This window comes from Malaya genurostris, chromosome 2 (genome assembly GCF_030247185.1).
Source record: "Malaya genurostris strain Urasoe2022 chromosome 2, Malgen_1.1, whole genome shotgun sequence".
NCBI classification, from domain to species: Eukaryota; Metazoa; Arthropoda; class Insecta; order Diptera; family Culicidae; genus Malaya; species Malaya genurostris.
In genome coordinates, this window is record NC_080571.1 from 94,491,479 (window position 1) to 94,504,040 (window position 12,562).

The following is a 12,562-nucleotide window of genomic DNA, read 5'->3' on the forward strand; positions in this document are numbered from 1 at the left end:
TTCCGATCGAATGTGCAGTTTCCCGAGTAGAGTGTGAGATTAAATAGAAAACTCAATTTGATGTTGTGCTGTTCGTATATATCGATTACTTAATTTGTTATCGTTTTGGTCGTTTTAACGGTTAAAAGATCAAAATTGAAAGCAAAAAAAATGCTGTGTGACATCAAACTGGAAACTAGTTTTGCTCTCAGTGAAAGCACATTGAAAACTTAATGTGATGTAGATTTTATCGAAATGACACGTCACGAGCATAATCTAAAAATAGAACAGCCAAAAAAGGTCCGGGATAGTATACATTTAGGCGATATTACTCACAAGCAAGAAAAAAGATTGTATGCAATCTCCATACTAGTCGCAAGCAAGAAAAAAGATTTCATGCAATCTCCACACTACCGCGGAGACAAACCGGATTCGAACTTAGGTGTTTTGGAATGCGAACTTTTAGCTATTGCTATGGACTGTAAGTGCTAGCTGACAGTAGATGGAAAATGTTCGGTTATATTACAAGCAGTGTTGTTTCACAAAGTTGTGTGCAGGTCGTTTCTGTCAATGCACACTCGTTGCGTCGCTTCCATCCCGCATCCACCATGAATAGCAGCGTGGCTATTTGAGCACAGTATAAAAATGTTCTCCTTGTCCCTCTCATATCCAAACATGTAGCATTCAAACATTATAACATTAAATTAAGTTATCTACTTGATCTCAAACAACTCGCACATGTAATCACTTTGAAATACGAATTTAGAGGCTCTGAAGACCGAACGTTTTACTGTGTAGTCTCCTACAACAGAGGGAACGTGAATTAGGAATCCGGCAATAAGGTATTCCAGATCATTTGTTTTTTCGACTAATTGGGACAACGAACGATTATCTCGCTTCTGACCACAGATAAAACCAGAACCTCTTCAAAAAATTTTTAGTTCTTCCGTAGACTTATAATTTACAATCATTTGATGCAGAATTAGTCCTGTGACTCAAAATTGTAAAGATTTAGTTAGACGATTTCTTTAGAAAAGTGTATTAAAGTTCCAAGATCTATTAGATGATTGATAAAATACTTCTCATGTTAATATTTAGCGTTAGTAAGTATATAAAGTTCTAAGCATTTATAACTAGGAGTGAGAATTGTTTTGAAGAGTGTCTTCGACATAGTTTGTGGACTACTTAGGAATATACAAATTAAACATATATTTTCTTGGTGGCTCCTCTAAGCCACTAAAGTATTATTAAGAATTAGCTCTAGGTTCTGAAATCTGAGACATTCAATGTTCGATGTTCGAACTTCGTAAACAATGAATTTTTCCATACTGTTAGATGTAAAGTTATAGGTATTTTCAAAACGGGTTTAACGAGTACATTATTTTCGCCATCCATGGTCTAAAAACTTTGGAATGAACTTCGCGACGTCGTATGACTACAAATATCGAATATCGATCAGCGAGATGGGAATGCTAAAGCCACTATTCAGATTGACCTGCTTCAGGCAAACGAGGTACCGATGATCGCCAATTTATCTAATGCCTACCAGACGTGTGGTTTGACACCAATATTCTCGTGGTTAAAAATAAAGAGCATTATTTGCGTAAAAGTTGAAAAAATGTTGAAAAAAATCGTTTCTTCGCGGTTATGGTTGCGGTGAACTGCAGGATTTCGGCAGGATGTCACAGCATTTTTGTAAAAGGCAACAAAGGATTGAAGGAATAATTCTTCCATTGAAACTTAACTTTGTATTTTTATGCTGCCATTTGAAATTTGCTCAATTTCAATGGATTCACTAAGTTGTTGATTTTAATATTTTCATATTTTGAGTTTCACAAAACTTTTGCCGTTAAACAGCAAAATGATAACACAATGAGATATTATTTGCAAATTTGATGAGTCGATATCACATTAGGATTTCAATCTGATGTTGCTATCATAATCAAATATCAATTTGTTCTAATTTTGATGTTAGACTTTACTCGGGTTCCTTTCTGCATTCCGTTCGAGTTGGGTATGAATTCAAATATCATTCGTTCGAGTTGTTCAATTTTCGAACATTACTCGACTTGCGTACGTATTATTTCTGTTCGGTTTAGAATCGTTCTAATTTGTTTATACAAGTTTGACGGTTTCGTATACTAAGAAATGAATAATAAAGACTGTCCCAGAAAGTATAGACGCAACCAAAAACCGCTGCCATTTCGCAATGGTTCAGAATCTGTCAATTTTTACGGCTGCGTCCTGTTGTTTACACTCTTCTCTAACCACTTGTGCAGTTGCTTATTCGTTTTCATTAGTTTGTTGCGAAATGCATGGACTTTCAGCAGAACAACGTCGAAAAATTGTGTACCAATGGTGCACAGAAAGCGGACTGTCACTGAGAAAGATAGCAATAATGAAAGGAGTAAGTGAAAAAGCCGTACGAAATGCAATCAGGATGTTCGGTGAGGATAACACCTTTGAGGATAAACCGAAAACGGGTCGAAAAAAAGGTCCTGCTAACCCTCAGTTGGATAAACGTATACTGAAGGCGTTCGAGCAAAAGAAGGAGGATTCAGTTCGGGATGTGGCCAAAACAGTGGGCACTTCGAAGACAAATGTTCTTCGTGCTAAAGAACGTTTGAATCTTCGAAGCTATAAGAAACAGAAACAACCAAAACGTAGTCCGAAACAAGAAGCATCGATCAGGCCGAGGGTTCGAAAGCTGTACAATACGATTCTTGCTGGAAATTTGAACTGCATAATCATGGACGACGAAACCTACGTGAAACTCGATTACAAATCCTTGCCGGGACCACAATATTATACGGTGCGAGAAGGGCAAGTGTTAAACCAGTCCAAGATATCGATTGAAGTCGAAAACTTTAGTAAGAAAGCTATGGTCTGGCAAGCAATTTGTAGCTGCGGTAAGATTTCGAAACCCTTCATCACCACTGCTTCAATGAACAGCGAAATATACATCAAGGAATGTTTACAAAAACGACTTCTACCCATAATTCGAAGCCAAAAATGTCACATTCGTCCCAAAAGACATGAATCCACCAAATTGCCCACAACTTCGACCAATTGAGGAATTTTAGGCTATAACGAAGGCACATCTTAGGAAACATGTCTCGGCAGCCGAAATCATTCAACAGTTCGAAAAAGATTGGAAAAAAGTGTTAAAACTTGTCGCCAAGAAGTCTGTACGGAATTTAATGAGGAACGTTCGCAAGACGGAGCGCCAGCTAGTCTACAATGGCTAAGTAGCAAATGTTGAGAATAATATTCTGTTGTTGTAGTCTAATATTATCAGTATATTGAATAAAATTTGAATATCTAACACTTGTGAATTTTTTACAGCGAAATCAAAGTCCGCCCATACTTTCTGGGACAGTCTTTATAAATAATATAGAACGTGTAAATAGTGTTGTCAGCTTTGATTGTTAAGGAGTGTATTGAAAATAAGCTATCCACATACATTTGTGTTGTACGCATGTATTTGTGATGGTTTTTTATGCTTAGATCACAGCTTGGCTGTCAGCTTTCGTTTGTTTACTTGTTTGTGTGGTTGAAATTCTGCGTTTTCCAAATGTCGCGTTTGGAAAGGAAGTGAGAATTACGGTTCTGAACACATGGCTAAGTGAGAAGGGTATTACTATGCGAAAATTGGCGAAGTGGTTTGGAATTCATCATGCCAGTGTTAACATATTTAATAAGTTTGGGGAACACTATTCTTTGGATGAGCTACCAGGAAGAGGCAGAAAACCCGGTTCTTCCAACCCGAAACTGGACCAGAAAGTTGTATCTCTAATCATGAAGAACAAATCAATGTCAATACGTGATTTTGCCAACACAGCAAGAACGAGTGTCAGAATGGTCCAGCGTATCAAGAGGCGAAATCACCTAAAGACCTACAAGAAGCAGAAAATCTCGGAACAAAGTGTAAAACAGAAGAAGCAAGCAGCAACAAGGGCCCGGAAATTGTATTCGCGTCTTTTGCAGTGTCCGGATGCATGCGTTTTGATGGACGATGAGACTTATGTAAAAGAGGACTCAAAAACCCTTCCAGGTCCACAATACTTTACTGTCGTCGTTGGGAAGGATGTGAGCGATGCGGACAGGTCGATTCAAGTGGAGAAACTCGGTCGAAAGGTACTGGTATTACAAGCAATATGTTCCTGTGGTTTGAAGTCAACCATTTTTCACACTACCGGAACTATACATGCAGAAATTTATCGATCGGAGTGTCTCCAGAAGAGATTACTGCCGTTATATAAAAACCATACTACACCTCCACTGCTTTGGCTGGATTTAGTGTCGGCTCACTATGACAAAACCACTCTCAATTGGCTTGCGGAAAAGGGTACAAATTTCGTTGAAAAAAATATTAATCCACCAAATTGTTCTCAGTTTCGATCCATCGAACGTTACTGGGCAATCGTGAAGAGGGTCTTAAAGAAGACTGGTAAGGCAGCTGAGAACATGCAGGAACTCAAAAAAAATTTGGGCTCAAGCGTCCAAAAAATACGATGCAACACTTGTCCGGAACTTGATGCAGAGCGTTCTATCAAAAGTTCGAAAACTCGTGAAGGAATAACTTAAATTTCATCCGATTTTCTTTATGCTCAAGTTTAACCTCGTACAATAAAGGACCAATTTTTAGTTTGAATAAAATATCGTTTTTTATCATAATTTGAAAGAACAATTTTGTTGAGTCCAGTCGTGGTCGATCCGCGCTCAAAACACGTCTACTCACGTCCGCCACGTATCCATGAATAATTCTGATTGTCATTACACTACTAACGAGGAATACACATTATCGAGTTAATATTTTGCAGCTGAATTCAGCAGCCGTACACTGAAACAAATAATCGTTTTATTTATTGTCAGAACTCTACAAATTTGTGGATAGCTTATTTTCGATACACTCCTTAGTGTTCGAGCTTTGATAGTTAGTGTTGACAGCTTTGATGGTCAAGTGTTCCCGAACGAGAGTCGATCGAAACATACAAGTCGAACGGAATAAAGAATGCAAAATTCGAAGTCGAACGAAAGTGTAGATTCGTTCGTATCACGTATCACTATAAAAGGGAATGAATGTCCAGAAAATGTAGATCGTAGTCAAATTTTTGGAATTGACAGGCGGAAATCGTTACTCGAACGAATCGAAGCGAAGATTTGTGAAAAATCATAGTCACTTTACGGGAAGTATGGTCGAAAGAATGAAAGAATTTCAATTCATTTGACAGACACTTTGATCGTACCGATTACAGTTGACGATGATTTTAGTCAGTTTGTCAAGGTCATTTGACATGACTGACAATTTGCAGCTCTGACAGGATTTTTCTACGCCATCTATGATCGCGAAATCGAATACGGTGTGCGACATTACGTATTGACACTACGTAAACCGCGCTATAACGAAACCAATACTATTCCCAACTGATAAATACTGTTAAAGAAGCATTCTTTAAAGTTATAAATTAACCACTTAGCTCAATTTGAACACCCTCACGCGTATAAATTGACACAAAATATTGACGTACAGTAATTTTGCTCAAAATGCCATCGAAACAAGAAGTATTTCGCGAGCGCATTGTACAGTTCTACGAACTGCATAGAATTCTCGGCAAATAGTATACGGTACGACATTTTAAAAGCAAAAATGTTGCGGTTTCGACAGTTTTTTTGATTGATACTGACCATTGGGCATCCCAACAACGGCTCGTAAGGAAGGTAGTGAAAGACCAGCCAAAATTATGGACGCAAAAGGACTTCGTTCTCTTTCTCGTGCCTTCAAAAACAAGGATTCACTGAGTCAAAGGGATGCCGCAAAAAAGTTTTCCGGAAAAAGTTTTGTTTTGGACGACGAAAGTTACTTCCTTCTTTCGAAGACGCAAATTCCCGCAAACCATCGATACTATTAAATGGATAGTTCTACTGTACATCCGAACATAAAATATTAGTTTAAACATAAGTTTGAACAGAAAGTGATGCTGTACATTGTCATTTCCGAGAAAGGCATTTCTAAGCCATGGTTCAAGCCATCTGGGTTGGCAATCAATCAAGATGTGTACCAGAACGAATGTTTGTAGAAAGTTTTGATCCCGTTTTTTTCAAAAACATCATGTTGATGGATAATACGTGTTTTGGCCGGATAAAGCGTCATCGCATTGCACCAAAAAACAACAATCGTTTCTGCATACCCATTCGATCCCATTTGTACCCAAAAACCACAACCCGATAAATCTACCTCAGTGTCGCCTAATCGAAGATTTCTTCGGGGTTTTGAGCTCCTTGGTGTACAAAAATAACTGGAGAGCCACGAATTGCTAACAGTTGATTGATATAATCAAGAGATGCATTCGCAATATTGACATGAAGGCCATACCACAGACTAACAGACATGACAGTATGAGTAAATTCTTATAAAAAATAATTTTTCGTGATGCACTAGCTCCACCTATATTGTACTGCGCGAATTATTTACTATCTGTACACCCCTTGTGTTATGTAAAAGTTTTTTTACTAGCTGGTTTCCCCACGTTTGTCAACACTGATCAGCTGCTTGCAGGGATGCCTGATTTCATCAAAATATTTGAAAATGAATCGTCACAATAAATTATTGGATTACGTTGATAATATATTTAACTTTTTCGCGATGTTGGAAGGTAACCATTTATTTGACGCAACGTTGTTCATCTAGACTATTTTTTATTGTGTCGGTAGTTTTCACCAGAAATTAAGTGGCGGCAGACCAGAAGCAAGTAAATATTGTAACACAACGGGTTCGATTTTGTCTTGCGTTGGAGGATGAGAAATAGGCACAATTATGTATATAGTTTTGGCCATATGTATTAAATCTGTATCCTGCATGAAATTCGCATGGACGTAAACAAATCAATACATTACAGGTAATTCTGTATGAATGGCAACTCTGTTGGTAAATGAAAAAAATAAACACAGTCTAGATGACAGACAGGATGTTTACGATAGGGTAACGTGGCGCCATCATGACACACGTGAGTACTGTCCCAAATAAAGGAATATTCGAAAAGACCGTTAAAATGATTGAAGAATCTAATTTGAGTGTCCTGTCTGTTAGTCTGTGGCCATACAACGCTCCTGTTTCGACATCAAACGGAAGCTTCGCCGAACGTCCGATTACGGGCCGTTTTCAAATGTTCACTTTTTTTTTAACAATGAACAATGCATCTTTAATTTCAATAAATCAGATCTTCTCCAAGTATGTTTTGACAGCTTGAGAAAGAAATTCCAAAATTTTAGTTGCCACCCGTTAGCTACCAACATTTAGTTTTTTAAATTAATATCGATTAGCTGCCCCCGAAGAGACCAACAGTAAAAAAATATTTATTGCAATAGGCATCTTATGTTCAAATTACTGAATAATTGCTTGAAACAACTAAAACAGTTTTGGCTTTCATGCATTCAGGTTACTTTGCTGGGGCCGTATCATTGTACAGTTGCATGAGTGGCACATCAGTAAAACGTTTAAATTTCCGTTCAGGGTGTATGTCATTGCTCAACTGTAACGTTCCATTACTCGTTTGTGGTGCGTGTCTTTGCTGGATGTCATTGTTAAACTGCCAGCGTGATAAATAAAAAATGACAGTTTAGTAAAAACAACAATCGACTTTGGAGCTTAGAAGAATTTTGAGATTATTGAAATCTAAAAAAATTTTTAGATCCCGAATGTCTTAAAAATGCATAAAACGTGTAATCTTGAAAAAAAAGTGTCAGAATTTAGCGCTGAAAATTTTGACGAGAACCTTTTGCTCGCACACTAATATTAATTCGAATGCCACATGTCCTTAACATCAGGGATGTCAAGTTAAATTTGTAAGCAGGTTTCAATAATTTTGTGCAATCGAAATGCTTCAATGGCAGTGGAAAAAATCGTTTTTCAGCAAGTAAAATGAAAGTCCAGTGCCCGAAAGATGTAAATTTCAAAAATGTCCATGTCCAATCTGCGGATCCATGAATATCAGCCGAGGTAATCAGAAATCTGTAAATTCAGAGGAAAAATCTGCAAACGGCGCATCACTGGCTTTAATATAATGTGCTTATTTGTATATGTGTACTGTAGGAAAAGAACTGTGCAAATAATTTTCTCGAAGGAGTCTAATCAATCATAAAATACTCAATAGCAAAAGTTTATGAAAATTGATGAAACCATCTCTGAGCAAAATAAGTGCGTTTCATTTTAGAATTTTTGATTGCTATTTCTGGTTCTTCAGGAAACGGTAAATGGGAACAGGTATAGCCGAGATAGGTTTATTTACTAAGTAACTAATATAACCTACAAGTTAAACAGTTTTAAGTCAAATCAAGAAGAATTTTACCCTTCTTTGCATCGTCGCTCTAAATAACGGTGTGCAATTTTGAAAGGACTTTACCCTATAATTCTGGAACCAGAAGTCGGATTCAGATGAAATTCAATTCAAATAAAAGATCTTATAGTCCCATGGTCAATATTTACTATTGACCATGGGACTATAAGATCTTTTATTTGAGACTAAGTTTATGAAAATCGGTCAAGCCATCTCAGAGAAAATTGAGTAACATTATTTGACATTTGACCTTTTTTCAAGTTATTGCAATACATGAGAAAGACAAAAGGTATACATTTAAAGAATCGTTATCATGATTTTATGATAATACTAACAAATGTGTACAAATTAAATAGACGAGAATGTCAAGGATGGTAAACACTACAACTGATCCCATCTGCTAATGACGGTTTATCTATATTAACTTTTCTTACAATTTATTTAGCGTAGTTCTTTGATTTAATTTCATCTGATAGGAAAGGAAGATGGTGGCCTTGGTCATAATATGAGACAGTAATACGAAATGATTGTCAATTACATTACAATAAACGCCACCTTCAAACAAAAAGTAGCTGTATTTCCAGATTCGATTTAATGACTTTTTCATTTCGTTGCGCTTTAAGGCCATCGACCAAGTACCATGCGCGCGGATGGTTTTAGGAAAATTTCGATGGAAAATTTGAAAAATTTCCCAAAACCAAAAACAGACCTTTGAAAAACTTTTATCTATCTGAAGACTGAAAATGGCTGGAAAATTTGGAGGATTTTCCGAGTCTTATCAAAAATAGCTCTGAAAAATGAATGTCTTTGTGATCTTTCATAATTATTTGGAAAAAATGCGTTGACATGACAATTTTTTAAAAATGATCCTTATGTTGGTTACAAGGATAACATTCAGATACATTTTTGGAAAAGCTTTTCACGCTTTTCATGGAAAATCAATGAATTTTATATAACCGATGTTGTATTTTGACAATTTGAATGTACTAAATAACGTACAAATTATTTTGCAGAGATGCTATTTCAATTTATAAACGGAATGATGTTAGTTTTGTAAAGTTTCCTATGTTTTCCACAGAAAAAATCAATTTTTCAATGAAATGAAGAAAATCCGCTTCAGTTTGAATGTGTGTAATAATTATGAAAGATCACAAAAACACTCTGAAAGAGCTATTTTTGATAAGACTCGGCAAATCCTCCGAATTTTCCAGCCGTTTTCAACCTGCAGATAGATATAAGTTTTTCTAAGGTCTGTATGTTTTGGGTTTTGGAAAATTTTTAAAATTTTTCATCGAAATTTTCCTAAAACCATCCGCGCGCATGGTACTTGGATGATGGCCTTAATTTCTTATCATTTTTATATGCAAATTTTCAATACAGAATTTTGATCCCCGATACAGATTTACAATATCTTTCAAAACAATGAGAGCTACAATTTGAATCTAAAATTTTGAAAATAGGTTTCGAAGCCTTTCTTCACTATTATCGGTGCTTTCAGAACCGAAAACCGGGGACTAGTAGTCCCAAAATAGGTTCATATATCCACCAACTTACAAGATCTGCCTAATAGATGAAATTACTCATATCGCCATCACTTGTGAAAACATACTAATGACTTTAAAGCATTTCAAGACCTTTTATATGCATCTTAGTTTGTGAAAATCGGTAAAAAAATTTCCGAGAAAATTAAATGTGCATTTTCTCAAAGATTTGCACATATTACCTGGTAATTCCCGAACCGGAAGACGAATAAAGATGAAATTCAATAGCAGGCCTTCCGTTTGAATCTAAGTTTGTGAAAATCGGTTCCGACATCGCTGTGAGTGTGAGTAAGTGACATTTTTTTCCATTTTTTGTGCATATCACCCTGAAACTCCGGAACCAAAAGTCAGATCGGGATAAAATTCAATAGCAGCCTATGGTATCATAAGACCTTTCATTTGAATTATAGCTGTGGAAATCGGTTCAGCCATCTCTGAGAAAACTGAGTGACATTATCTGTCACATTCATACACGCATACATGTGAGTATGTACATTTTGTGATCTCGACGAACTGACTCTGAAGTCGGTTTTTCCGTGATTGCATAGCCTATATGAGAAAAGCAAAAAAAATCGGGATAACACCAGATTTCGACGTTTCATGCATTTTAAGACAAATCAAAAAAACCACATAACTTTAAAAATTCATATAAAAAATTCACGTAGCTTCGAAAATCCGCGTTTAAAACCGCGTAAAAAAGATCTCAGTAAGTATCCTTGTAATATCATTCTGTTCAAACACTCAAACGAAAAGTTAATGAAGATCTCAGTGTTTATGATGAACTTTATGAAAAACTAGGACTTATATCTAGGATTGTGGAAATCTGTTTAGCTATTTCTGAGAAAAATTGGTGAACTTATTTTCATTTTTTACGCATATCTCCCGGTAAACCAAAAAACGGAAGTCATATTCAAATAAAATTCAGAAACTTTGTATGGGACTACAAGACTTTCCATTTGAATCAATATTCATGGAATCTCCACCAACTCCGGAAAACGTGAGTGCACAAAAAAACTTGATCGACTTGTAGATTCATCACAAAACAAATTTTAAAGCTCCATACGAGTCAGTGAACCGAAACGAGCTTCTGTAGAACAATTAACACTAAGAACTCTTCCCCCATTCACTTCTAAAACTAACCCATGGGTATTTACTATACGACTTCCTGAAGGATTGAGTGATATTTAAATTGATTACAATCAAAACATTTATTGAAAAAAAACCTATATTGTGAGTATAATTTTATACACTGCAATCAAAATATAATACATTAAAATCGACAGAGCAATAAATAAAAGTATGCACACACAAGTAAAATTCACTTTACAAGCGAAGTCTTCAAATAAAACATCTGTGAAGAATCCTGTAATCTAATATTTTTCTATGTTTCTATATTACACAAAGCTGCTACTTGCATGATCTAAATATACACTTCTCGTCTGCTGAGACTTCTGTTCCTGAGTCCCAGCGGCCTGCCCGGATGACCGTCTTTCCCTACTACTATTAGTATTACTATTATTACTATTGCCGATACTCTTATTCCCACTAAAACCTTTTTGGCTACCACCGTGGCCACCGTTTCCGCTTGATCCGGTGGATAGATTGCATAGACTGGTGCTCATGTGATTGCTACCACTGCTACTGCTGCCTATCGACGACGCCGTCGTGTGGCCCCAGTTGGACGGTTTGATCGGTAAGATCTTCGGCTTTGGCGGTAGTGGAGGCGGCCCTTTCTGGTTCTCACCATCGCTACTACTGCTACTGGTACTGCCGCTGCTTCCCGTACCGCTACTGCTGCCACTGTCACTGCTAGTACTTGCCGAAAAATTGTGATGATGAGATGAGCTCTGTGGTACCTGAGAATGATGATGGTGATGGTAGTGATGCCGATGGTAACTTCCGGCAGGAGCCTCGTTGCCGTAACTTTTGCCCGGATGCTGTCCCGGCTCATACAGATCATCGTGACTGGACGCATTAGGCAGATGGAAGTTTGATGTGCGGTGAATCGAGTGTGACGATGGGGACACGTTCGGTGAATTACAAGAGTTTGCAGGACCATGAGTAAAGACCAATGTGGTGTCTGTAAAAAAGTAAAGCAATGAAGGTTTAATACACTAGAAGAAACAATGCAATACACATATACGAAAACACATACAGATATAGTGCTACTAGAGAAAATGAACATCCGAACATTATTTTACCATTCCTTGGATCTGAAACATTACGGGAACTACATAAAATCATCTACCGGAAAATGCTAATGATCCACTTTTTAAAATGATGAAACTATATGAAAATTGATTGAATAGATGAGCAGTTACCCTCAGTAAGACCTTATCAAAACTATGATGAATTGTACGACTAGAAGACAGTGACATTATTTTTTATTTTGGAATTGCCTTTCTGCTAAGGTCCCTTCCGTCCTAATTCGAAGATAACGAAAACCTTTTCGTTTCCAGAATAGAACAGACAGTAGTGCTTAAGATGCTAACACTGATGAATAGAAAAATGACGTTTGTTTGTTGTAAGAAAAGGAGGTGCTCAGCAACAAAATTTATGGATTTGGACCGAAACGACGGATGAAAGGTAAATAGTGGTTCTATCATTTAGACTGTAAAATCAAATACCTAGCCTGTGCAGAATATAAATTTAATGATCTTTCAAAATTTTAAGAAAATGATGATCTTCTGATAGTGAGGGGAGACG

At 36.8% G+C, this 12,562-nt stretch overlaps 1 protein-coding gene across 3 annotated transcripts in view; it reads right to left on the reverse strand.

Annotated features, from left to right (window-relative positions):
* Positions 1-11,063: 11,063 nt before the first annotated feature.
* Positions 11,064-12,562, reverse strand: part of LOC131432618 (regulator of G-protein signaling loco) — a 120,948-nt gene continuing 119,449 nt past the window's right edge. For 2 of the 3 annotated variants that reach the window (XM_058598992.1, XM_058598993.1), the window contains one exon: positions 11,064-11,936. In XM_058598992.1, the coding sequence (XP_058454975.1) occupies positions 11,251-11,936 (686 nt within the window). In that variant the 3' untranslated portion in view covers positions 11,064-11,250. The remainder of the gene's footprint in view (positions 11,937-12,562) is intronic. The other variant, XR_009229921.1, reaches the window with a different exon arrangement.